The 27,608-nt window shown below is 34.7% G+C and overlaps 1 protein-coding gene and 1 pseudogene across 2 annotated transcripts; both read right to left on the bottom strand.

Moving 5' to 3' along the window:
• Positions 1-518: 518 nt before the first annotated feature.
• LOC132303933 (elongation factor 1-delta) lies at positions 519-3,996 on the bottom strand. Of its 2 annotated transcripts, none has more exons than XM_059801386.1 (8): positions 3,911-3,996; positions 2,938-3,046; positions 2,693-2,809; positions 2,407-2,500; positions 2,026-2,149; positions 1,149-1,262; positions 851-1,012; positions 519-718 (listed from the first exon to the last, which is right to left on the bottom strand). In XM_059801386.1, coding segments are annotated over exons 2-8 (699 nt in total). In that variant the 5' UTR covers positions 3,024-3,046; positions 3,911-3,996; the 3' UTR covers positions 519-716. The 2 variants fall into 2 exon arrangements, with proteins under 2 accessions (XP_059657369.1, XP_059657370.1); XM_059801387.1 differs by having other exon boundaries at positions 2,938-3,042; positions 3,911-3,967.
• Positions 3,997-6,909: 2,913 nt separating this feature from the next.
• LOC132305354 (tubulin beta-1 chain-like) lies at positions 6,910-25,720 on the bottom strand (annotated as a pseudogene).
• Between the last annotated feature and the right edge of the window lie 1,888 nt (positions 25,721-27,608).

The raw sequence follows: 27,608 nt of genomic DNA, 5'->3' as shown, positions 1-27,608 counted from the left end.
CTGAATTTTAAGTGATTAATGTTGAATAAATTAATTTAAAAATCTGTTTGATATTTTATTAAACTGTGCAAAATAGTATATATACTTATATACCCGTATATATACACCTCATACATATCTCATCTGCACAGCACCAACACTTGGACACATATATCTATACTCACAAATAAGGCACTTTCATGAGATAACCTTGCATTATATATAAACCCCACATATAATATATTACCCACCCCAACGGGCCCAACAATCTCCCAAATTTACAACAGTAAGTAAAAATATGACTCATTGAAACCCGAAGAGAGAATCCAGAACCCTAGTAAAGGAAAAAAACTGCCCGGAGAGTATTATATACTACATGTGGGGGTAAATTATATAATATACTCCGTATAATGCATCGGTGTCGGGCAAGGATACTATTGAGGTGGTGACTTAACCTAGATTTATGTATGTCTGATGGAAGTAATAATGAATGTACGTGTGTATATGTAATGTAATAAGCAGTGATCATATCAGTACAATAACTTCAACAAGCATTAATTTAGATAAGAATCCAAAATGGTGTAACTGATATTCTTAATACCAAAAGTCTTGGAGAAAGAAAACATAGGAATACAGTGGACATTTATGACTTAAAATCAGTCATGCGTAAACAGAATCTTCACTAGCATGAACCTCTCCTGCACCGATTTCGAGCAAAACTCCAACCAGCTTTCAATTTCTGTCACAAGAATCATCAGACAATTAAAAACAAGATTCAGTATAGTTGTTTGAGTTGCATCAACACATTAAGCAATAGATTCAATATGAGATTTATCAACACCACCCAAGAACACCCTTGCAATGAACTTACATATTTTATTGAACGCCACAATATCACAGCTCTGGACAAACTCATCGATTGGCTCAACTGTGAGTTTTTCCTCGATAAGACTGTCAACAGACACCAAGTCATCCACAATGGTCATCATAATCTGCAATTTCTTTATACCATATCCAACAGCTACGAGTTTGGCTGCAACAACAGATGTTTACAAGTTAATTTGAGAAACACAACTTCAACATGACTTGATTGCTTCAGTTCCAAAAATACATTAGTCTCCATTTGTTCCTGGAAGAAATACAAGAAGTCAACAGAAAGAGAAACATACATGCTCCCCAAGTCAATCCTTCCATCTTAATACTTCTAACAGCTTCCTCGAGCTTTTTCATGTCAGTCTCATCATCCCATGGCTTCACATCCAACAGAATTGACGACTTTCCAGCTGAAGAATAAAAACACGAGAAGATTGAGCTTATAAGAACAGAAAGGGAATTTTTTTCCCTGGAAAAAAAAAAATGTGCAAGGGCCAATAGCAGCAAAAGCAAACATCTAAAACTCATCCTGTTGGAGGAACTGGGAGGATAGTTCATGATAAGCATTTCGGCAATTGAATCATATCCATCAGCCAGGGTTTTCTATGTAGAGTTTCCCAGCAAAGAAGTTCAAGGGACCAAAATAGGGTGGTATGGATCATATAGATGTATGTATGCTACTAATCTTGAAGCAATCTATCCACTTATTGATTTCCTCTGTTATAACATATATGGCCTCTTCCAAATGCACGAAATATCCATGTCAGATAAATATAATCTTGATTCAAGTGTGAGACTATATGTCCGACATCTCTTGGTAGACATTTCTCTAGCAAGCATATTTTATAATTCAAGTTAGCTATATAATTTAGTTTTACAAAGAACAGTAATATTATGTTCCTTTTCTAGCATAATTACGTTAAATTTCAAAACAAGTACCCATATCAAAAGATATATACTACCTAAACATTTAGGTTAAGAAATTAAATCAAAATTGTAATAATAACGATATTTAGTTGTGACTCAATGCTGTTGGAATTGAGTTTTAGATAAATCTGATTCAGCAATTGACAAAGACACATACCCAACTCCATGTTAATATAATTATCGTCTAATAATAATAGAAGCAATAGACTCAAACTATAATGCATGAATATAAGAGAAGAAACTCACATTCTTTCTTTTTCCCAGATGCCTTCACAGCAGCTGCACGTTCCTCAGCAGCCTTCTTTTCCTCTTCAGTCTCTTCACCAAAGAGATCCACATCATCATCATCGTCATCCTCAGCAGCTGAGGCCTAGAACACATGTTCCATGCAAAGAATTAAGATTCAATTCTTAATGATTATTTATTAACAACTCTAGAAAGGCACTAAAATTGCTTAAATGTTCTAGGTAGTATAAAACTCCAGATATCAGACTAATAAGCAGCATGACTAGAAAGAAGTATATAAACCGAGCAATAAAAGCTGAAAACTGGCACTCACACACACACGCACAAAAGTACAATCAGAACAATGTATACAACATTAAACAAACAGCTCAAGAAACTTGCCTTAGTGTCAACAGCAGCAGGAGTTGCGACGGCTTCCTCAGTGATAGGAGCTGATCCCTCTACAGTGACACTGCAACCTTCACCAGAAACACCGCTGCAAGGCCAGAATTCCATAAACTCGATAAGAAGCAGTATTAAAGAAAATAACTGAGTTTTATTTATTAAGAAAATTGAAATTCCGTAGAACATGATGGTACGTCCAAACTATAATATCTTCACAATAATGATTTTTTGTTGAAGTGTCTTCATAATAATTAAGACAGTCATATTGGTAGCAAGAACTTACGAAATCCTCAAAAGTGCTTCAATGTGGTGAAACCACCGAGACACATTCACATATTCAGATGATGGAGGTTTTGAAAGAGCTGCATGCACAGTGATATCATCCTTTGAAGCTAGGTACCTTAAAAGGTGAATAAACAGATTATCAAAAAATTCATACTCAAGGAGTTATATAAGATAAAGATACACATCAGTAAATAATTTACCACACACATAAATGTGTTGCAAAATTAATGCAATGGAACTCACCCTGTGATGTAACTACGTGAAAGGAGGTACTCGTCGAGCTTCTTGAGACCAGACTCCGAGCTGAGATTGTAGAATGTGACAGCCATTGCTAAATAATTAACCAGTCTATCTGAAAGCAAAATAGAAAGTTGATTTTAAGTTTATGCCAGAACTGCATAAAGAGTTTAATGTTCAATGATCCAACTGAATTAACCCGTTAACCACTCATTTACATTGTTTCACATTCAAGAAATTGAAAAGATTTGAATTTGTGTGAATTCTGACAAAACAATGAAGAAAACATAGATTAGAAAAAGTTCCATATAACTATTATCACAAGGAAACATTACTACTATTGGATAGCCATTTCAGCATTGTACCATGAACTTCCGAACAATAATTGAGAGACTACCAATTAATGAAACAAAAATCTACTCATACAAATCTGTGTTGGACAGAAACTATATATATATATATATATATAACACTCAATCTCAGGAACACCCACCATTCAAAACACATCAATAACAATATCATGTAATAGAACTTGCACTAACCACACCAATACAACATCCCTAAATGAACAAAAAATAAGGGCTTTAACCGAACAAGCATGCGAATACAAATGCACACTTGGACCCACGAGTTCACAGCAAAATCATATAATCCCAGCATCAATAATCCCAGGAAGCCACAAATTCACAACAAATCTTATATATCTGAGAATATGATTTCACATCACATTAGATCTGTGAAAAAAAGTATTCATTAAAAATAGAAACACTTATTTTCCGTGACTATGTGTACATGTGTGTTTTATTTATATCAGTGATTTGGATCAGATGGATTCATTTGAAATCAATTATCAGATCCTCCCATTTCATGAACCAACAACACTGGCTAGTTAATTTTTTACTAAAATTACGTAAAAACACAAAAACATACAAATAAATCATATATGTAAACGATGTATATGTACAAGGCTAAATCTTACCGGCGCTAGGGCTTTGTGTTCTTGCTAAAGAGAGATGAGCGCTTTAGGTTTTTAAAAGTCATGTTTATGAGTATATTTATACACACACACACACACACACACCAGGGTTATTGAACGATCTGGTGTTGCGCAGCGTACAGGTATAATGATGTCTCGTGAGTCGTGACCGTTGATGTCATCAAACCTTGAAAAGGAAAGTTGTAGGACCCGTGTCAGTTTGTGGCGAAACAAGAACCACTCTAAACTTTTTAAAAAAAAAAAAAAAATCACATTTGCAAGATGTGCCTGACTTTCGTTAAAAATAAATAAATATATATATATTTAAAAAAATCAAAAACTTTTTTTTTTTTTTTTTTTTTTTCCTTTCATTTCACTTTCTTTTTCTTTCACTTTTTATCATCAATTTTTAACTAACCAAACAGACTATAAGGAAATTTGAAAAAATTGCCCTTTAGAATTTCACAAGAGACAATAAAATAGTGACATTTGTCCTAAATTAAAAGTTAATCAGACTAGTTTTTAACATACAACAAAGATAGAATTCATATTTCATATATAAAATTATTCATTTACGTTAACCAACATCAACATCTTCATAATTATATCATTTGTGTTCCTTTTTTACCCTCATAAAAGCCGTCTCCCCTCTCTATGGTATCGTATTTGGCCCCAAAAAAAGTTTCTAATAAAAATTTCATACTCGTCAATCACAATCTTATAGCTCTAACGGAGTGGCGATGAAGAACAAGAGAAGATATCTATAATTCTTATTCCATTTTCGATAATACTCTAATGAGTCAATCTTAATTCAATTCTAATAAGAAGAAGAGAGGAGAGCAGTGGCGGCGCTGATTAGGGTTTTTGAAATGAAATTCTCTTCAATCTATAATACGTCTTTATATGCATCTCTTTTACATGTACATACTAGTTGGATTAACATATCACACATGAAAAATGGGCTTCACTCAATTTTATTTGCTTATTTTTTAAAAAATTACATATTTTTTAAACACATATCAATCTTTTCTTAGGCCACGTCCTTACATGCTCCAAGACAAATATTGTCATTTCGTACTTACAACCTTATATTTTTATCCAAATTCTAACATGAGGTAATGCCTTTAAATACCATGTAATAGTTAATTGGCACAATAAAAATATGTAGTGAAACATGCATTCGGTTATATTAACAATTTAACACAGCATTTAATCTTTAACTTGATCTCCAGCTAAGACAATGATTCAGTTCAATTTTATATATATATATATAAAAAAAAAAAAAAGTATAATTGATGTGATTATTCTCATGCCAACTGACAAACTGGCATTTAGCAAATTAGTTTTGAAAATTATGTACTCAATTATTAATAATTAAATTGCATAACATATCACCTATGGACCTTCAGTTTTACTATTTTTCAGATCATTCTCATTGTCATGCCTAGTCCAACACTTTGTTGGGTGTCAAGTACATTTGAAAATTGAACTTCACAAGGTAAAGAAATTGATGATGCGTTAGTTTGAATTATGTTTCGCAATACCGATAGCGTTACAAATCATAGTTCGTAATATCAATCGTGGTGTAACATTTTCAAATAAAATTAATATAAACTGACCGATATAGATTGCGTATCGAACTTGAAAAAATGGCAAACCATAGTTTGAACGATTTGATATTCCCAAACATAACTTTAAAGTAATTGAAATGAAATCCTGGTTTAAAAATAATTGAAATTTTAAGATGCTAAAATATTTACTCGTACTTGACACCACATTGCCGAGCCATCCTGCTCCCTGGTCCAACTAAAACTCAACAAAAATGCAAGTCCATCTGGAGCTGTGGGCTCAGTTAGCAAGCTCAGAATATCCAGTCAAACGCAGAACAAAGTTTCTTCGAGTTGTGTCCCAGCCAACAACTGCTGGAAGCATAAATATAACTACAGCCCTTATCATTTTCATGAAACTAAATCAGAAACAATTCATTGAAAAAAAGACCCTTTCTTATGAAGGGTGTCCCACTCCCTTTAGACAGCCCACAAATTATAGGCATGCCACCTGTTTTTAACATTTTTCAGAGTTCCATACCAGACATTGAAGAGTTTACAAGATCAATACAGATTACAAAAAGTGTTTATGTCCACGCAATCCATCTTCTGCGTCGGGCTTGATACTCTACAAGAAAAAAACACACTGCATTAAAATCTTAATTATATGATTGCAATGGTTATTCAAATTCTTACAACCACCACAACTGTAATACCATCTTTAATCATATAAGTAGATTACCCTCCACAACTGTAATCCAGCTATACTTTTTCTTATTCTAGCTAACAATGGATATAATCCTCGTCTCAAATCCTCTTTATTTTTTACAAAAACTTTTCGACAATACAAAAAATTGCACTCTTATTTAGCTGCCTATTCCAACTGTCCTCAAATTTTGTGTAGTGACTACTCTATCTGGATCTAATTTTTCATACCACCAATATTACTAAATAGTCCAATATTACTAAAATCGTACACAATGATTAAATCCGAACTCACCATGAATGGGAATCTTCTTACTTCTGGACATTTGTTCGAGTGCAGTGCGCGCAGCAAATTTAAGATTTGGAGCATATATCTTCCCACCTCCCACACCCCTTCTGTGGATTAGCTTAGAGGCACGCACCAACTCATCTGGTGTTGAAACAGAGATGGTGTACATCCCCTAGAAAAGGTCCTCAATCTCTATAAGTTTCCCCTCACTTTCTTTGATTCTTTGCTCACATAATTTCAAATCAGTCCGAACACTTGCCAATTCCAAACGGGCCATCGCCTCCTTGATCTCAAACTCATCACTTAACTCCTTCAGACGCTTCGTAAGCTACGCCGGTACATTGATCTCACTGATGAGATGAAGCGTCTGAAGGAGTTAAGGGATGAGTTTGAGATCAAGGAGGCGATGGCCAGTTAAGGGATGAGTTTGAGATCAAGGAGGCAATGGCTAAACTCATCCCTTAACTGGCCATCGCCTCCTTGATCTCAAACTCATCCCTTAACTCCTTCAGACGCTTCATCTCATCAGTGAGATCAATGTACCGGCGTAGCTTACGAAGCGTCTGAAGGAGTTAAGTGATGAGTTTGAGATCAAGGAGGCGATGGCCCGTTTGGAATTGGCAAGTGTTCGAAATGATTTGAAATCATGTGAGCAAAGAATTAAAGAAAGTGAGGGGAAACTTGTAGAGATTAAGGACCTTTTATGAGGTTGTACACATCTCTGTTTCAACACCGATGAGTCTATTCACTTTTCACTTTTTGTCATTTTCCCTATTTCGTCTTTTTCCCTATTTTGTCTTTTCCCCGTTTGTCACTTTGCTGGCATAACCACACTTTTTGCGTTCAGAGTTGGGTTTTGACTTCATGTATCTTCATTCTCAGTGGTTTCCATGAAATACGTATCTTTACTTTTGTAAGAAAGTACTATAGTTGCTCCCGGTGTCCATAGGGGTATGGATGCAAAGTTCTTTGGGAATCTTTTCTTTTCTTGGGGGTTTTTCATAAATATCTTTTGAAGATATTTTATTTTAGGGGTTTTTAATAAAATATTTTTGGAAGATATTTTCATTCTGGGCCATTAGTGCAGTTTTCATTTTTTGAAGGGGTCATTGTGCAATTAACGAAAGTTATTACTAAATATCTTGTTTTGAGCCTGGATCCTCGTACGGGATTCATTTTCACTTTTCATCAAGTCATGTACTCTTAGAATTCCCTTCTGGTCGATGTTTTCCAGTTTCAGTGTTTCTGGCCCCGATTAACGCCAAACTTGTTTGGGGCATAACTTTCTGCTCGGGACTCAGTTTTCCACGTTGTTTCTTTCGTTATTCATATTTTCTCATTATGAATCTTTTTCGTTCACGGATTTTTTCCGTTTGAGCACATCTGCGCGAATTTGACTTTTTCGGACCTTGCGGGGCCCATTCGGGGCACTTTTAGGGTTTTTCTATAAATAGGATATTTTCTCTCTCTTTCCTCTCTCTTGGCCGGATCTTATGGCTGCCATGTTTCTCTTTTCTTTTCCTGCCACTTCCCTTGGTTGAAAAGGTGTAGTACCTTTATGTTTATTGTTCCCCTCGACGTGCTCTACCATTCCCCCTTATTAGAATTTAGTTTTGGCCATTTTTTGAGTTCGATTTTGAAGTCAAGTTGTGATTTTGATGGGGTTTCCATGGGGGTTATGTTCACGGTGTTGTCCCCGACAAAACCTAAAAGTTTCGTCGGATTTGGAGCCGTTTCATTTTAGTGGAAATTTAAGATTTCATCTCAAATGGAGGTAGGGAATGTTTTAGGATTATTTGTGTATTGTATTATGTTTTTTCCATGATTATATAACCTATACGTATGCCTTGTATCAAATCTAGAAAGTTAGTAATATTTAATTCTTTGTATAAGATTAAATTTTCATGATGATGTATAACTTGGATTTGAATTGTGGCATGCTAGAAAGCTTAGTTTTAATATGTTTGTTAACATATTTTTAATTGGGATTATTTGAATAAAAGTTGCATCTTTTATTTTATATTTTTCTTTATGAAAGATTAATTTCCATGGCCATACTTTACATGAAATGAACTTGTGTTATGCTTTTAAATTAAGTTTTAGCATGTTCTTTAACATACTTAATTTGAGAGCATTTGGTTGAGTTTAAAATTCTAGAAACTTTAATTAAATGAATTAATTAAAATCTATTTTGTGATTTCATTGACCTAATTAAGCTTTTGAATGCATATATGTAATGACCATGATTTGTCCTTTAACATATATTAAACTGAGGCCATTTGGAAATGATGTGAAATCTAGAGAGTTTAATTATTTTGTTTTAATTAAATTCTATCTTGTTTATTCATGGATTTAATCATGTTTTAGAAGTTGCTTCTATGTTGAGATCATGGATTTGGACTTGTTGAGTATTCACTTGATTATGTTTTAAGCATTGAGTACCTTGTTATTAAATTTATATTCATGAGAACTTGTTTCCAATATTGAATATATAATTGACTTGTGCAATGAATTGTGCACTTTGTGTTGACATTATGTATGCCATTTTAAAATTTGAATCCTAAGACATGGATTGTGTGGTTTCAACCTACTTGTGCATTGAAAGTGATTTCGTGCATTATATAAATTAAGTATAAGTTGTGAACTTATTTGGTATATTTTGGATTCTCTTGGGACATTGTTGTTACATGTGACATGGTTAGAGTTTGGCTCTAGTGCGAGAGGTATGAGTTTTCTCCAATTGAGATAGTGCGCACTTAGGGTGGTCTTCCCTGCGGGTTAGTGCCCGGAATAACCATTGAGGTCTTGGCAGAATTCCGAGCGTGATGTCCAAGTCTTCCACTATTTTGTTTTCGCATTCAATTCCAAGTTAACAATCATGTTTATATTGTGACTTATGGTTTTGGGTTTTTGGCGATTTTGATATTGTTAAGTACATCCATGTTTATGATTTTAATGAATCATTTTGATGTTGTTAAGTACATCTATGTTTTATGATTTTAATGAATCATTTTGATGTTGTTAAGTACATCTATGTTTTATGATTTTAGTAAATCATTTTGATATTGTTAAGTACATTATGCCTTATATGTTCAAATGTGGTTTAGGAATAATCCTATAGATTCATTTGGAACATAGACGTTAGGTGGCATGACCCACTTTGGTTGTTCTAGCATTTTAGATTTCAAGTTGATAACTTTGAGAATGTACATCTTGTTGCTTTGTATAACATGTTCTTATGTTATTGAATTGCATGAATAATGTGATTTATGCTAGAAATGATCTAGGGTAGCTTAGGATGCTCCCTGAGTTTCATCTTAACATAGACGTTAGGTGGCATGAACCCTTTAACATGTTTCACCTTAAAGTGATGAAATTGTAAAACGTAGGTCGATGCATGCTCATTTCCAACGAGTAGCTTTATGTTGCTCACCCCAAAGTTACTGGGGCATATTTCAGGTACAAGATTCAAAAAATGGAGATTAGCATTTACCTTTGGTGGTTTGGAAATTTGAAGTTTCTTTCAAAGCATTCTTGCTCACATGCAAGTGTTTGCATGTTTAAGTTATAGTTTTACTGTTGTAACACTTAGATAGGTTCAATACGCTATTTCTGTCTTATTTTATGTAAAGTGTACTTAGATACACTATTTGGAACCTATTTGATGTGTATGATATGGGGCCAAGGGCCATAAACTCTAAGGATTTAAGTGTATGCATTTAAGTATCAAGTTTTGCTTTGAAATGTATTCTTTTCTAACCTTGAGGTTTGGCATGTCAAATTTTGTAAACGTCATGTAATGAGGCCATGGGCCACTGTAATACATTTCAATATGTAAAGTACACTTGCGAGCATGCTTATATAGCTTAAAAGCATGTTTTTAGTTCATATTCATATTGGGATTTGAGACTTGGGTGAAGTTTCAACAATTCTTGATCATAGCAGGTCTTATAGCAGGTTTTCGTGATGTTTCGGTCGTCCGAAACTTCATTTCGGTCGACCGATGGCATTTGGAATCATCAAGGCACAGTAAAAACTCATTTCCAATAGCCATTTCTACTGTTCAAGGCCATTTCGGTCGACCAATGGTTCATTTTAGTCTACCGAAGTAACCACACCTCAAAAACATGTTTTTAGCATAAATTTTGTTCATTTTGGTCATCCGATGGCTCATTTTGGTCGACCAAAATAGGTAGATCCCGAGCACAGCTTCAGTTCAGTTTCAGCACTGTTCTTCCGACTTCAAATGGTCATAACTCCTTCGTTTTAAATCCAAATGGGGTGATTCTTAAGCCTAAATTCATGAATTTTGAGTCAGCTTTCCAATGGTACCAATTCCAGTCTTAGATTCCAATCATAGTGGGAATTATTCATGTTTTAGTGAGAGGGTGTCAGTTTTTACTTAAACCGGGAAAGGGCATTTTGTAGGATTCTTGTCCAATGTTCTTAGAACCTCTTGAAATGTTGTGAAATGAATAAATTAGGTTGCTTTCACCTTGTTGACTTGTTTAGAGTCAAATTTCTCCTTTTAATTGTGAGTTGACCATTTTGCCCATTGGTTTACGGTTTTAGGCCGTTTTTACCTTTGTTTTCGCTTTCGTCCTCTTTGAGCTTCGTGGCTTCATGGAAGGTCACATTGGTGTCTTAAAGATGATTTTTATCTCTAAAGACTTTGGTTTCATCTTTTACTTCCGCATTTCGGATCCGTTACCGGGTTAACTTTCGGGTCATCACTGACACACCGGGTTGAAAAACTTAGGCCGTCACAAGTGGTATCAGAGCTCCTTGGTTTGAATACCTTGGACGACGAATTTTGGGTGCATATCATGCTTTTGTTGCCATACTCTATGTGTTTATATGCTTCATGATAACATGTTTTGGTTTGATAACATGTTTATTTGCTTACGTGCTGTATGTGGTATGCTATTTGTTTAGCTTATTTTAATTCTAATGTAAATAACATGACATATGATGTATACAAGATTAGAATTGCATATGCATAACTGTGTTGTATATTTGGCATGACACGGGATTGGTCATTGAGGTATGAGTTGAGGTTCATGGTGATTGTAGTCACAGTTTCATGATAGTGTAGGTTATTGTTGACCTAGTATTGGTTTTGAGATAGGTGGTGAATCACTTTTGTTTAGGCTCTCGTGAGGTGAGTCATTTGGCGTTGCCGTAGTACTGGATTTGTTGGTTTTGGACCATGATGAGGTTATGGACCTCTTAGGATCCTTGATTATTCGGGATGATTCCTCTGGAACTTGCATTTTTCGTGGGCGGGTACGTTTGTGGGTGGGTGCATGGCACTGTCATGCTACCATACTGGCAAGCTATAAGTGGTAGTTCGGATGGAATCAGTGTTGGTTTTGTTTTGATAGGCGTTGTCTTTTTGACCGATGATGAAGATGGTTGTTTTGGAGATCAGTCGTGGTGATTGATTTGGTTGTTGCTGGTATGGCCATAGTTGCCATTTTTTTTGGAGTTCTCCTTGCGTAATGACGCTTTTGGGATCAAGTCGATTGATTGATGTTTCGGGTAGAGAGAGCATTGCATTGTTAGTGTCACTTGTAGTGTCACCTCTAGATTCGGAGATAGATTGTTAGAGTCTTACCATTGTGGTAAAGGCTCACGTTTGTTTTGAGACAAGTTGTTGTCGCATTGGTTTTGGAGTCAGTTTATGGCTAGGAATTGTCTTTCCTTTTACCTAGACACGATGTCCATAGGGTTCATTGTTGCATCATTTTGTCTTATGCAGTTTCGTTTACTACCATGTTAGTAGTATGATTTATGTTATTGTGATCCATGAGTAGGTGGAGGTCTATCTACATTTGCCTTCTTGTTGTGTGGCATTAGCATACCTTCTTTAAATGCTTAGAGATGCCATGTTGCTACTGTACTTTTGTGACATGTTTTTGTGCTTACGTGGAGATGTGTTGCATGTACCTTTGATTTTTATCTATGTGAGTAGATTTTCTTTCTGGTAGTTGCATTCCTTGTCATATGCATGACTTCCAGGTTTGGTTTTCCCATTCGTTTCCCTCGGTCCCACGTATTGTGTATGTGGGTTTCTGTAAGGGTTTGTCGTGAAATTCCTTGTAGAGGAGTTGTCACATTTGTTTTGTTTTGAGCTGTCCACTTCCCTAAGGTGGGAAGGATGCTCCATTTTCGTGGTTGTCATATCGACACTTGTGGGAGGATAGGGTTTCTTCTCTTTTCTGGTTCGTGTTAGGGACCTCACAAGGAGTGAGTCTCTTTTCTTCGTTACATTGTGCACTGTTTTGGGGTTGGTTGGTCCGTGAGGATCACTATCGTTGTCTTGAGTCCTTGGTGAGGATTTGATGGATTTTGGTCAACTTACTTCCATGTAGGGGGTGAAGTCTTTGACTTTGTTGTCTTTCATTTCAGAGATGAAGTCGTGGTGTTGTCCTTTTTAGGACTGGTGGTTCTCTTTCTTTCGTGTCTTCCCTTGGGGAGTTTCTGCGGTGGTTGTTGACGGTTGTGGCGCTCAGAGTGAGTTGATTGGTATGAGATCATTTTATGGGGACTTGTGTCCATACCATCGAGGATTTGTTTGATCCGAGAGGTGAGCTCGATGCTCTTTTGAGAATGTCTTTTGGAGATTTGTTTCCGTTTTGGAAACCTGGAGGTGGTTGACTCTTAGGAGGAATTTTGGAGGATCGCTGTTGGATATAGCTTGTTTGTAGAGTTTCTCGTCCTAGTTATGACTAGGCGTTGTTTTGAGGAATTGAAGTTCCGATGATTGGTTGTGGATCGAAATTGTGGAATTTTGATTTAGCTTGGTGTTGCCAAGCATGGTTTTGAGAGATTTATTTTGTGACCTTGGTTGTTGGTATTTTGATGTGTGTGCCACTTGATGGATTTGTATTTTGAGGATTTAGTTATCCGTGATAGGGATGTGGATCTGATGTTTGATCATGGCGATTGGTCTTGTAGTTGATCTGTTTTAGGGAGAAATGTAGGACTTTCGATGAAATGTCTTGTGATGAGGTTTGTTTTGATTTCTGGAGGTTTTGATTTGCTTCTCAGGCTTTGGATTCTCGATTGATGTTGTTGGTAGTAGCATTTTGAGACATTAGAGATGTTGGTTTTGCTATATTGAGGATGTGGGGCCTTAAGCATAGTGGTGCCTATGACATTGTTGTCAGAGTTTGGAATTGGCCGGGATGGTTCGGAACGTCTTTGGACTATATTCCAACTCTCGCAGATGCCTGGTTTCCATATTGCTTTTGGCCCATGATCGTTTTGCGTCATTCGTGTCGTTTGTATCGAGAGGTTTCATGGGTAGACCTAGTGGGGGGAAGGTTATGAACTAGTGCCTTATACTGTCATACTACCGTACAAAGTTGTGTGTTGTGGGCGAGTGCTAGTTGCCGTCGATGTTACCTTACTGACTAGTAAGTGTGGGCGGACACTAGGTACTGTCATTGCTACCACACATTTAAGTACGTCGTATGCGAGTTTTGGTCGCTATTCGTACTGCCATGTTGTCTTTGTTCAGATGCTTGATTCAATATGTGGTTATCTTGGAGTTCTTTTGGTGGTTGTTTTTGGTTCCTTATGATGGTTTGTCAAGAGGGATGCTTACGGTTGTTTTTCGTTCTTTGTCTGACCTTGGGTTCTGTGTGTGAGTTCAGACTAGTCGTGTGGCCATTTGGTCACTTTTCCTTTGAGATGTTGTCTTGTCTTGAGCACGTGCGTGCAGATGACCCTGGTTTGTGTGTTCCTTTCAGCTTTGAGGTCGCTGGTATGGCGTGTTGTGAGGGGTACTCGGAGATGTACTCCGTAGTTATCCTGGTTTCGCCTTTTGTTTTGTTTGGGGTTCGATTTCGGGGACGAAATCCCTTTAAGGTGGGAAGGTTGTAATGACTCGGTCATTTTCATTCCTTTCCCTTTCTCAGATTTTCATAGATATATATATATTTTTTTTTTCTTTTCCGTTGATCTTTTCCTTCCTGAGTTCAGTTCCTCGTCGCTTAGTGTCGTCTCGAGTGCTCTTGAATGATTTCTGAGACTTTTTTCTGTGGATTGATAACTTCCTTTGAGGACCGAGTTATTTCCACATTTTTCGTTTTTCGACACTATTCACTTTTTGTCATTTTCCCTATTTCGTCTTTTTCCCTATTTTGTCTTTTCCCCGTTGTCACTTTGTTGGCATAACCACACTTCTTGCGTTCGGAGTTGGGTTTTGACTTCACGTATCTTCATTCTCGGTGGTTTCCATGAAATATGTATCTTAACTCTAGCAAGAAAGTACTCTAGTTGCTCCCGGTATCTAGGGGCATGGATACAAAGTTCTTTGGAATCTTTTCTTTTCTTGGGGTATTTTTTATAAATATACTTTGAAGATATTTTATTTCAGTGGTTTTTAAGAAAATATTTTTGGAAGATATTTTCATTCTGGGCCATTAGTGTAGTTTTCAGTTTTTAGAAGGGCCATTGTGTAATTAACGAAAGTTATTGCTAAGTGTCTTCTTTTGAGCTTAGATTCTCGTACGGGATTCATTTTCACTTTTCATCGAGTCATGTACTCTTAGAATTCCCTTCTGGTCGATGTTTTCCAGTTTCAGGGTTTCTGGCCCCAGTTAGTGCTAAATTTGTTTAGGGTATAACTGTCTGCTCGGGACTCGATTTTTGACGCAGTTTCTTCCGTTATTCATATTTTTTCATTATGAATCTTTTTCGTTCACGGAGTTTTGCCGTTTGAGCGCGTCTGCATGAATTTAACTTTTTCGGACCCGGCGGGGCCCGTTCGAGGCACTTTTAGTGTTTTTCTATAAATAGGGTGTGAGACAAGAGAAATAAGATATTCTCTCTCTCTCTCTCTTGGCCGGATCTCATGGCAGCCATGACTGCCATGCTTCTCTATTCTTTTTCGGCCACTTTCCTTGGTTGAAAAAATGTAGTACATTTATGTTTATTGTTCCCTTCGACGTGCTCTACCATTTCCCCTTATTAGAATTCAGTTTTGGCCATTTCTTGAGTTTGAGTTTGAAGTCAAGTTCTGATTTTGATGGGGCTTCCATGGGGGTTATGTTCACGGTGTTGTCCCCGACAAAACTTAGAAGTTTCGTCGGATTTGAAATCGTTTCATTTTGGTGGAAATTTGAGATTTCATCTCAAATGGAGGTAAGGAATGTTTTAGAAATATTTGTGTGTTGTATTATATGTTTCCCATGATTATACAACCTATACGTATGCCTTATATCAAATTTAGAAAGTTAGTAATATTTAATTCTTTGTATAAGATTAAATTTTCATGATGATGTATAACTTGGATTTGAATTGTGGTATGTTAGAAAGTTTAGTTTTAATATGTTTGTTAACATATATTTAATTGAGATTATTTGAATAAAAGTTACATCTTTTATTTTATATTTTTCTTTATGAAAGATTAATTCCCATGGCCATACTTTACATGAAATAAACTTGTGTTATACTTTTAAATTAAGTCTTGGCATGTTCTTTAACATACTTTAATTTGAGAGCATTTGGTTGAATTTAAAATTCTAGAGACTTTAATTAAATGAATTAATTAAAATCTATTTTGTGATTTCGTTGGCCTAATTAAGCTTTTGAATGCATATATGTAATGACCATGATTTGTCCTTTAACATATATTAAACTGAGACCATTTGGAAATGATGTGAAATCTAGAGAGTTTAATTATTTTGATTTAATTAAATTCTATCTTGTTTATCCATGGATTTAATCATGTTTTAGAAGTTACTTCTATGTTGAGATCATGAATTTGGACTTGTTGAGTATTCACTTGATTATGTTTTAAGCATTGAGTATCTTGTTGTTAAATTTATATTCATGAGAACTTGTTTCCAATATTGAATATATGATTGACTTGTGTAATGAATTGTGCACTTTTTGTTGACATTATGTATGCCATTTTAAAATTTAAATCCTAAGACATGGATTGTGTGGTTTCAACCTACTTGTGCATTGAAGGTGATTTCGTGCATTATATAAATTAAGTATAAGTTGTGAACTTATTTGGTATATTTTGGATTCTCTTGGGACATTGTTATTACATGTGACATGGCTAGAGTTTGGCTCTAGTGCGGAAGGTATGAGTTCTCTACAATTGAGATAGTGCGCACTTAGGGTGGCCTTTCCTGCGGGTTAGTGCCGGGAATAACCATTGAGGTCTCGGCAGAATTCCGAGCATGATGTCCAGGTCTTCCACTATTTTGTTTTCGCATTCAATTTCAAGTTAACAATCATATTTATATTGTGACTTGTGGTTTTGGGTTTTTGGCAATGTTGATGTTGTTAAGTACATCCATGTTTATGATTTTAATGAATCATTTTGATGTTGTTAAGTACATCTATGTTTTATGATTTTAATGAATCATTTTGATATTGTTAAGTACATTATGCCTTATATATTCAAATGTGTTTTAGGAATAATCCTATAGATTCATTTGGAACATAGACGTTAGGTGGCATGACCCACTTTGGTTATTCTAGCATTTTAGATTTCAAGTTGATAACTTTGATAATGTACATCTTGTTGCTTTGTATAACATGTTCTTATGTTATTGAATTGCATGAATAATGTGATGTATGCTAGAAATGATCTAGGGTAACTTAGGATGGTCCCTGAGTTTCATCTTGACATAGACGTTAGGTGGCATGAATCCTTTAACATGTTTCACCTTAAAGTGATGAAATTGTAAAACGTAGGTCGATGCATGCTCATTTCCAATGAGTAGCTTTATGAGGCCATGGGCCATTGTAATACATTTCAATATATAAAGTATACTTGCAAGCATGCTTATATAGCTTAAAAGCATGTTTTTGGTTCATATTCATGTTAAGGTTTGAGACTTGGGTGAAATCTCAACAATTCTTGATCATAGCAGGTCTTATAGCAGGTTTTCATGGTGTTTCGGTTGTCCGAAACTTCATTTCGGTCGACCGATGGCATTTGGAATCATCAAGGCACAGTAAAAACTCATTCCAGTAGCCATTTCTATTGTTCAGGGCTATTTCGGTCGACCGATGGTTCATTTCGGTCTACCGAAGTAACCACACCTCAAAAACATGTTTTCAGCAAAAATTTTGTTCATTTCGGTCGTCCGATGGCTCATTCATAATAGTGAAATTTCTCTCTCCCGTGGACGTAACCCTAGGTTGGGTAAACCATGTAAAATATTGTGTTGTGCGTGGATGTGTATAATTGTTATCTCTATATATGCTTGTGTTAATGTGATATGATAATGCTTCCACTGTGTGTGATGAATGAGGGATTTAACTCTCAACAAGCTGTCATCGGACTCCTTCAATGGCTCTGTGTCTTTAGCTCGAGAAAATGACGATCTGACTGTGTATTTCAATAACAAAGTACAATGCATCAGTTTAGGAATAATCTTCAAAATTAGCAAATCAATATCCTAATATTCTGCATTCTAATAACAAAAGAAAATCAAAAACCAAAATCAATTGTTGTCAAAGTTCTTGTTATGATTTTCTTTTTGTAGTTCTGAAAAGATTTTCCATACTCAAAAAGCTTGGCATGTTGAAAAATTGTTTCAGATTCAATCTCTGCAGCTTTCTAATCCAATTCAGAATTTTTTTTTTTTTTTCATACCCAGATTCAAATTTTCTTATAGACATAATCGACAACAAAAACCAAAAAAACAAAAAAACAAAAAAATATTTTAAAAAGATCATAAACCAAATAGGATTTAGTTTGCAAAACAAGAATTACAAAGCTTGATTAGTTCATTTAGAAAATAAAATAAAAACAAAATGACGTTTCTTTTAAAATGCACAACAAAAAACAAAGAAGAAAACCTCAAAAATACACCAGCAAAGCCAAAAATTTCAACAAAATACGAGATCGAAAGGGAAGAGAACATGACCTAAAATCGGAACACCAAAACCCTAACCCTAGATTTTCATACGACAAGAGCAGCAAAACTATTACAGAAATTTAGTCGAACCAACAAAGCAAATCAATCGATACAATGACATAATAAGTCAAAGCCTTAATAATTATTAGACATTAAAATAAAAAGACGAACTAACCTCACAGATCCATTTGAGAAACAAGAATAGAAAACAGATTATAGGTACACATATGAACCCTAACTAGGTAACCACATAAAATATGAACCCTAACTCGGTAACCACATAACATATGAACCAGTAGAAAGAGCAAACCTAGATCTAGGGTTTCGTTTCAGCCTCAAGGGACAGATCTAACTACAAACGGTGAGAGAGACTAACCTGCTTCAAGCTGTCATCGGACTCCTTCGATGGCTCTGTGTCTTTAGCGCGAGAAAATGATGATCTAACTGTGTATTTCACTAACAAAGTACAATGCATCAGTTTAGGAATAATCTTCAAAATTAACAAATCAATATCCTAATATTCTGCATTCTAATAACAAAAGAAAATCAAAAACCAAAATCAATTGTTGTCAAAGTTCTTGTTATGATTTTCTTTTTTTAGTTCTGAAAAGATTTTCCATCCTCAAAAAGCTTGGCATGTTGATAAAAATTGTTTCAGATTCAATCTCTAAAATTGTTTCAGATTCAATCTCTACAGCTTTCTAATCCAATTTAGAATTTTTTTTTTTTCATGCCCAGATTCAAATTTTCTTATAGACATAATTGACAACAACAAAAAAATATATATATTTTAAAAAGATCATAAACCAAATAAATAAGAACAAAATAAAAACAAAATAATGTTTCTTTTAAAATGCACAACAGAAAACGAAGAAGAAAACCTCAAAAATACACCAGCAAAGCCAAAAATTTCAACAAAATACTATATCGGAAGGGAAGAGAACATGAACTAAAATCGGAAAACCAAAACCCTAACCCTAGATTTTCATATGGAGCACAAGAGCGGCAAAACCATAACAGAAATTTAGCCGAACCAACAAAGCAAAATCAATCGATACAAAGACATAATAAGTCAAAGCCTTGATAATTATTAGACATTAAAATAAAAAGACGAACTAACCTCTCAGATCCATTTGAAAACAAGAACCAAAGTAAACAAGAGATCCATTTGAAATATTAAAAAAAACACTTCTAATGCTTTGTTGAAGGATAATTAAGCAAAAAATGAAGCTCTCTATGACATTTGCTTCCGAACCCTAAAACTCACCACACCAAGCTGTAAGTTTATTTTCCTTTTACTTATGGCCATCACACTCTTTTAACATGACTGCACAAACTTGCCTTTTAGCTTTCTTGTCAATTTTGATTGTTTTTTTAAGTTCATCTTACTCTACCACGAACACGAAAAAACATTGAAACAATTCAGACCAATAGGAATCGAGTATTATATCATTGTGATCCGACTGGAACACTTATCTTCAAATCTGAGCCGTCCACTTCCTTCGAGAAAACACAACCTCCCCCATTATCAACCGTGCGATACAATGCCAGAAAAGCTCACGGATAATGAATTCTAACCGTTAGATTCACTCTTATCGCCAATACCTGCTTGCCATATATATACCAATATACCACTTAACGATTCAAATTTTCATAATCTGAGAGGTTAGTTCGTCTTTTCATTTTAATGTCTACTAATTATTAAGGCTTTGACTTATTATGTCCTTGTATCGATTGATTTTGCTTTGTTGGTTCGGCTAAATTTTTGTTATGGTTTTGCAGCTCTTGTGCTCCGTATGAAAATCTAGGTTTAGGGTTTTGGTGTTCCGATTTTAGTTCATATTCTCTTCCCTTCTGATCTCGTATTTTGTTGAAATTTTTGGCTTTGCTGGTGTATTTTTTAGGTTTTCTTTTTCGTTTTCTGTTGTGCATTTTAAAAGAAACGTCATTTTGTTTTTATTTTATTTTCTAAATCTCAAGCTCTGTAATTCTTGTTTTGCAAACTAAATCCTATTTGGTTTATGATCTTTTTTTGTTTTTTTTTTTTTTGTGTCAATTATGTCTACAAGAAAATTTGAATCTGAAACAATTTTTATCAACATGCCAAGCTTTTTGAGGATGGAAAATCTTTTCAGAACTAAAAAAAGAAAATCGTAACAAGAACTTTGACAATAATTGATTTTGGTTTTTGATTGTCTTTTGTTATTATAATGCAGAATATTAGGATATTGATTTGTTAATTTTGAAGATTATTCCTAAACTGATGCATTGTACTTTGTTATTGAAATACACAGTCAGATCATCATTTTCTCGCGCTAAACACACAGAGCAATCGCAGGAGTCCAATGACAGCTTGAAGCAGGTTAGTATCTCTCACCGTTTGTAGTTAGATCTCTCCCTTGAGGCTGAAACGAAACCCTAGATCTAGGTTTGCTCTTTCTACTGGTTCATATATTATGTGGTTACCGAGTTAGGGTTCATATGTTATGTGGTTACCTAGTTAGGGTTCATATGTTATATATATGTACCTATAATCTGTTTTCTATTCTTGTTTCTCATTATTGATATGCTGTATGTGAGATCAAGTAGTTCTATATCTGGGTGAATTTTAAATGTTGAAAACTTGCTTTATGTTAGACTGTATACGCTACTTCATTACCTGACACTGCATTATTATTTTCCATGTTAGATAGAGAAATTGTCGTGTGCATTTCCTTATTGAATGTGTTTGATTAGGTTGCACGTTGGTAGCTTTGATGATCATCTATTTGTCTTCAGAACTGTTTGAAGACTAATATTGTGCCTTGACCTTACACAAGATGATTATGTGTCTAATTTTTTTAGATGGTAAAAGAAGGCCAATGCTCTTTTATAAAGGTTAGAAATGACATTATAGAGGAAGTTAGATTCATCGTTTTTTGTACTTATGTACACTTATTAACATATTATTGCTCAATGATTGCGTGATTATGGACCCTTAGCTAAACAAAGTGCAATGAGTTTTAATTTATTTTCTTCTTATCCCACAATTTGGAATAATGTTGGGGTTTGACATCTATTCTATATTACTAAAAATTGATTTTTTTTTTTTTTATGAAAATTAAATAAGGGCAGATACAAAAAATAGTCAATTAACTTTATAAAAAAAAATCAATTTTTAGTAAATGGGGCATAACAATCTTATTGAATAGATGTCAAACCCCGATATTATTCCAAATTGTGGGATAAGAAGAAACTAAATTAAAACTCATTGCACTTTGTCTAGCTAAGAGTCTATAATCACGCAATTAGCAATAATATGTTAATAAGTGTACATAAATACAAAAGACGATGAATCTGACTTCCTCAATAATGTCATTTCTAGCCCTTATAAAAGAGCATTGGCCTTCTTTTACCATCTAAAAAAAATTAGACACATAATCATCTTGTGTAAGGTCAAGGCATAATATTAGTCTGCAAACAGTTCTGAAGACAAATAGATGATCATCAAAGCTACCAACGTGCAACCTAATCAACACATTCAATAAGGAAATGCACACAACAATTTATCTATCTAACATGGAAAATAATAATGCAATGTTAGGTAATGAAGTAGCGTACACAGTCTAACATAAAGCAAGTTTTCAACATTTAAAATTCACCCAGATATAGAACTACTTGATCTCACATACAACATATCAATAATGAGAAACAAGAATAGAAAACAGATTATAGGTACATATATATAACATATGAACCCTAACTAGGTAACCACATAACATATGAACTAACTCGGTAACCACATAACATATGAACCATTAGAAAGAGCAAACCTAGATCTAGGGTTTCGTTTCAGCCTCAAGGGAGAGATCTAACTACAAACGGTGAGAGAGACTAACCTGCTTCAAGCTGTCATCGGACTCTTTCGATGGCTCTGTGTCTTTAGCGCGAGAAAATGACGATCTGACTGTGTATTTCAATAACAAAGTACAATGCATCAGTTTAGGAATAATCTTCAAAATTAACAAATCAATATCCTAATATTCTGCATTCTAATAACAAAAGAAAATCAAAAGCCAAAATCAATTGTTGTCAAAGTTCTTGTTATGATTTTCTTTTTTTAGTTCTGAAAAGATTTTCCATCCTTAAAAAGCTTGGCATGTTGATAAAAATTGTTTCAGATTCAATCTCTGCAGCTTTCTAATCCAATTCAGATTTTTTTTTTTTTCATGCCCAGTTTCAAATTTTCTTGTAGACATAATTGACAACAACAAAAAAAAAAAAGAAAACAAAAAACGAAAAACAAAAAAATATTTTAAAAAGATCATAAAAAAAATATTTTAAAAAGATCATAAATCAAATAGGATTTAATTTGCAAAACAAGAATTACAGAGCTTGATTAGTTGATTTAGAAAATAAAATAAAAACAAAATGACGTTTCTTTTAAAATACACAACAGAAAACGAAGAAGAAAACCTCAAAAATACACCAGTAAAGCCAAAAATTTCAACAAAATACGAGATCGGAAGGTAAGAGTAACATGAACTAAAATCGGAACACCAAAACCCTAACCCTAGATTTTCATACAGAGCACAAGAGCGGCAAAACCATAACTGAAATTTAGCCGAACCAACAAAGCAAAATCAATCGATACAAAGACATAATAAGTCAAAGACTTAATAATTATTAGACAGTAAAATAAAAAGACGAACTAACCTCTCAGATTATGAACAGATATCTTCGCCTTCTCTCTCTCTATCTCTAAACAATAAAGAAAATTTGAATCGTTAAGTGGTATATCGGTATATATATGGCAAGCAGGTGTCGGCGATAAGAGTGAATCTAACGGTTAGAATTCATTATCCATGAGCTCTTATGGCATTGTATCGCACGGTTGATAATGGGGGAGGTTGTGTTTTCTCGAAGGAAGTGGACAGCTCAGATGTGAAGATAAGTGTTCCACTCGGATCGCAATGATATAATACTCGATTCCTATTGGTCCGAATTGTTTCAATGTTTTTTCGTGTTCGTGGTTGAGTAAGATGAACTTAAAAAAACAATCAAAATTGACAAGAAAGCTAAAAGGCAAGTCTGTGCAGTCATATTAAAAGAGTGTGACGGCCATAAGTAAAAGGAAAATAAACTTACGGTGAGTTTTAGGGTTCGGAAGCAAATGTCATAGAGAGCTTCATTGTCCAGAACCATACACTCATCAGCATTTTCAACAAGTTGGTGAACTGATATTGTTGCATTGTAAGGTTCAACGACAGTATCAGAAACCTTTGGTGATGGGAACACAGAGAAAGTGAGCATCATTCGGTCTGGGTACTATTCTCTAATCTTGGAAATAAGAAGAGTTCCCATGCCTGAGCCAGTCCCACCTCCCAAAGAGAGGCAGACCTGAAATCCTGAAAGAATTTGAACAAAAAGTAAAAAAGGTTAGAAATGATATCTTGACTTGCATAAGTGCATAACAAAAAAATAGAAAAGATACCTTGAATTATTCTCTAGTTTGGTTGCTGATAAAGTGCAGCAATGTAAGTTGATTAAGAACAATATATTTTAGAATTTTATTAGGATAAACTAACCACTCTCCTAAAGCTTGATACCAGTTAGCATAGCAGTGGTTACAGTGTCACTATTGGCAACATAACACATAACATTCAAATTTATTTTTTAATTTGTTTATATTTGTCATGGTAACCAATCTAATTATATGGGAAATCAGTGTCATTATTTTTGGCATAAAACTTTACACCAGAAAATATTAAAAAGAATCATTTTCCTCCTTTTTTTCAGTGTTTGGTTAAAACTTTAATAACAACATACCAACTCTTAGAAAAAGGCAAAGACAAATAAAACATTTTTTCATTGGCATACATAAAGGTTGATGAGAGACATGTATTAGAGCATATATATGTTTAAGTAAAGTAGAGTGCATAAACACCAATTCGGATGAAGGAAATGAGTCGATGAAACAATTGTGAAACATGAGAATATGTTAAGGACACATGTTTTATTTAAAGATAATAACAATCAAGTGCAATGGGAGAATATTTTTGTGGCTACTAATATAATCTCACTGGTATGTGTGTGTCTCTGTGAGAACTAATACATGTAGTGCAGGTTGACAAGCACTATGCTAGTGTATATCCAAGCATGTATATGTCTATAAAACATATACTCGTACATGATTTTTGTTTAAAATGACTTAAATTTGGGAAATTATTTACCAAAATTAAAAACAATAAGTTATTTCTCAAGGTTTAAGCTATTTTCATTTTTATCAGGTATGGCATAAATCATTACAGAGTCAACCAAACATATCAAAATGCTAAATGAAAATTTTTTACATCAAAATAAACAGAGAGTAAAAAGCAAGGAAAACAAGAACCAAAGTAAACAAGAGATCCATTTGAAATATTAAAAAAAAAAAAAAAACACTTCTAATGCTTTGCTGAAGGATAATTAAGCAAAAAATACAGTGAATTTTACATTATTACCGTACACTAACCTTAACATGGGGATCAGGATCAGCAAAGGTTGAATAGATCTTGTGAAATGTCAACGAAAACAGATCAATGGAAAATAGAGGTCAGTGGCATACAAACCACAAATAAATTGACGTGTATACACCTTCAATCAGAACACAAAACAGTATACAGGACGACTCTGCACAGCAACATACAAAATAATCCTGACAAGGATCAATATACTTCACAAATAGCATATGAAACTTCACTAAACTCACAAATAATAATCTAAATCACATCAAAACAGTCACAGTAGTTCATTACTAGCGCACACACTACACTCATATCAACCGAGTAAGGAGTACACTTAACTGTGCAAAAATGCAAATCAACGAGCAAATCAACAACGATCATCAGATCTACACTACACATACTGAATAAATTGTTTAATACTGGGAAAAAAATCACTAACAATTAAATCAACCAATTCAAGCAGACGAAAAAATAACAACTACAAAAGCTTTCTAAAAGCACAAAAAGAAGAATATAATTATAGTACCTTGAAGGCAGTCACAATTCTCTGCCTCTTTCCGAACCACATCAAGAACAGAATCGATGAGCTCAGCCCCTTCAGTATAGTGACCTTTGGACCAATTAATGCCGGCACCAGACTGCACGAACACGAAGTTGTCGGGTCGGAAGATCTGACCATAGGGCCCTGATCGGACGCTGTCCATGGTGCCTGGTTCGAGGTCCATGAGGACGGCGCGTGGGACGAACCGGCCACAGCTGGCTTTGTTGTAGTACACATTGACCCATTCCAGATGCCTTCACAGCAGCTGCACGTTCCTCAGCAGCCTTCTTTTCCTCTTCAGTCTCTTCACCAAAGAGATCCACATCATCATCATCCTCATCCTCAGCAGCTGAGGCCTAAAACACATGTTGATCCATGCAAAGAATTAAGATTCAATTCTTAATGATTATTTATTAACAACTCTAGAAAGGCACTAAAATTGCTTAAATGTTCTAGGTAGTATAAAACTCCAGATATCAGACTAATAAGCAGCATAACTAGAAAGAAGTATATAAAACCGAGCAATAAAAGCTGATAAACTGGCACTCACACACTCACACACACAAAAATACAATCAGAACAATGTATACAACATTAAACAAACAGCTCAAGAAACTTGCCTTGGTGTCAACGGCAGCAGGAGTTGCGACGGCTTCCTCAGTGATAGGAGCTGATCCCTCTACAGTGACACTGCAACCTTCACCAGAAACACCGCTGCAAGGCCAGAATTCCATAAACTCGATAAGAAGCAGTATTAAACAAAATAACTGAGTTTTATTTATTAAGAAAATTGAAATTCCGTAGAACATGATGGTACGTCCAAACTATAATATCTTCACAATAATGATTTTTTGTTGAAGTGTCTTCATAATAATTAAGACAGTCATATTGGTAGCAAGAACTTACGAAATCCTCAAAAGTGCTTCAATGTGGTGAAACCACCGAGACACATTCACATATTCAGATGATGGAGGTTTTGAAAGTGCTGCATGCACAGTCTATGTTCGGTTGCTTGCTTTAACTAATTGTCGCAAAATCTTTTTCATGTAAAACCTTATACACAGAACATGTTTTTTCTTTTCATTTTCTGTACTTATCATATGATGAAGGTTACACAGAATGTGAATCATTTTACTTAATTTTTACTTGAAAAACACTAACTAAATTAGGGAATGAGGATTAGGGTTTCTATTACATGAATCTGAAAAAACTCAAGAGGCAAGAACATATGATGAGGAGGGAAGAAATATGAAGAAGAGAGGGTCAGAAATTAATTACTCCGGCGTGTCTTCTATATTTTGGGTGATCAAAGGTTGTTTGAAAGTTGTCTTCTTCTTTCGGCCTATGTTGTGAGATACATATGGAGATAGATCTTCTTCCACCATTTATAATATATGTGGCTTTGAAATGGAGACTGAAGAGGGAGATGTAAGGTTAAGTTTTGGGTAAGAGTGTCTGAGAGCAACTGAAGAGGCGAACCGTATGAATGGGAAATTGAATTCTGCAACATCTAAAAATAAATAAAAAAATTGGGAAGTGCAAAGAAATTGAGAGCTGACTTACCATTAACGGGGTTAAGATAAAATGACCTAAATATTCCAATTAATTGGGTCTAAATAGGTAATGGGTTACACGGGTCGTATTGATACGATTATGACACGTTTAGTTAAATGGGTATAAACAGGTTACACGGGTTAAGCCATACAACTCGAACACGACACGACACGATTAATTAAACGGGTTAATTGTATCAATCCGTTTATGACCCGAACCCGATTATAGTCAACTTAAATCCGTTTATCTCGTGCCGTGTTCGAGTCGTGTTAAGAGGTTGTGTCGATTTTTGCCACCCCTAATGAAACGTGCATGCAGTTATATTAACAATTTAACACATCACTTAATCTTTAACTTAATCTCCAGCTAAGACAATGATTCAGTTCAATTTTATATAATTTTTATAATTTAATGTAAAAAAAGTATAATTTATGTGTTAAAAAAAATATAGTTTGCAGTCTCTATACACACACAAACACAAACAGATTGTATAGATTTAAAGAAAGACATATGGAAATTCTCATGCCAAATAGATGGTTAAATCCCTGAACTGTGGGCTCGTGATTATTCTCATGCCAACTGACAAACTGGAATTTAGCAAATTAGTTTTGAAAATTATGCAAGCAATTATTAATAATTAACCCTTTTTTTTTCTCTCTCTTTTTTTTTTTTTTTTTTTTTTTTGT

The sequence above is a fragment of the Cornus florida genome, unplaced genomic scaffold (assembly GCF_030987335.1).
Source record: "Cornus florida cultivar Cherokee Brave unplaced genomic scaffold, ASM3098733v1 CherokeeBrave_3.0.0_Hap2_Chr04, whole genome shotgun sequence".
NCBI classification, from domain to species: domain Eukaryota; kingdom Viridiplantae; phylum Streptophyta; class Magnoliopsida; order Cornales; family Cornaceae; genus Cornus; species Cornus florida.
The sequence above is the reverse complement of the archived record's forward strand: the minus strand, read 5'-3'. Positions and strand labels throughout refer to the sequence as shown.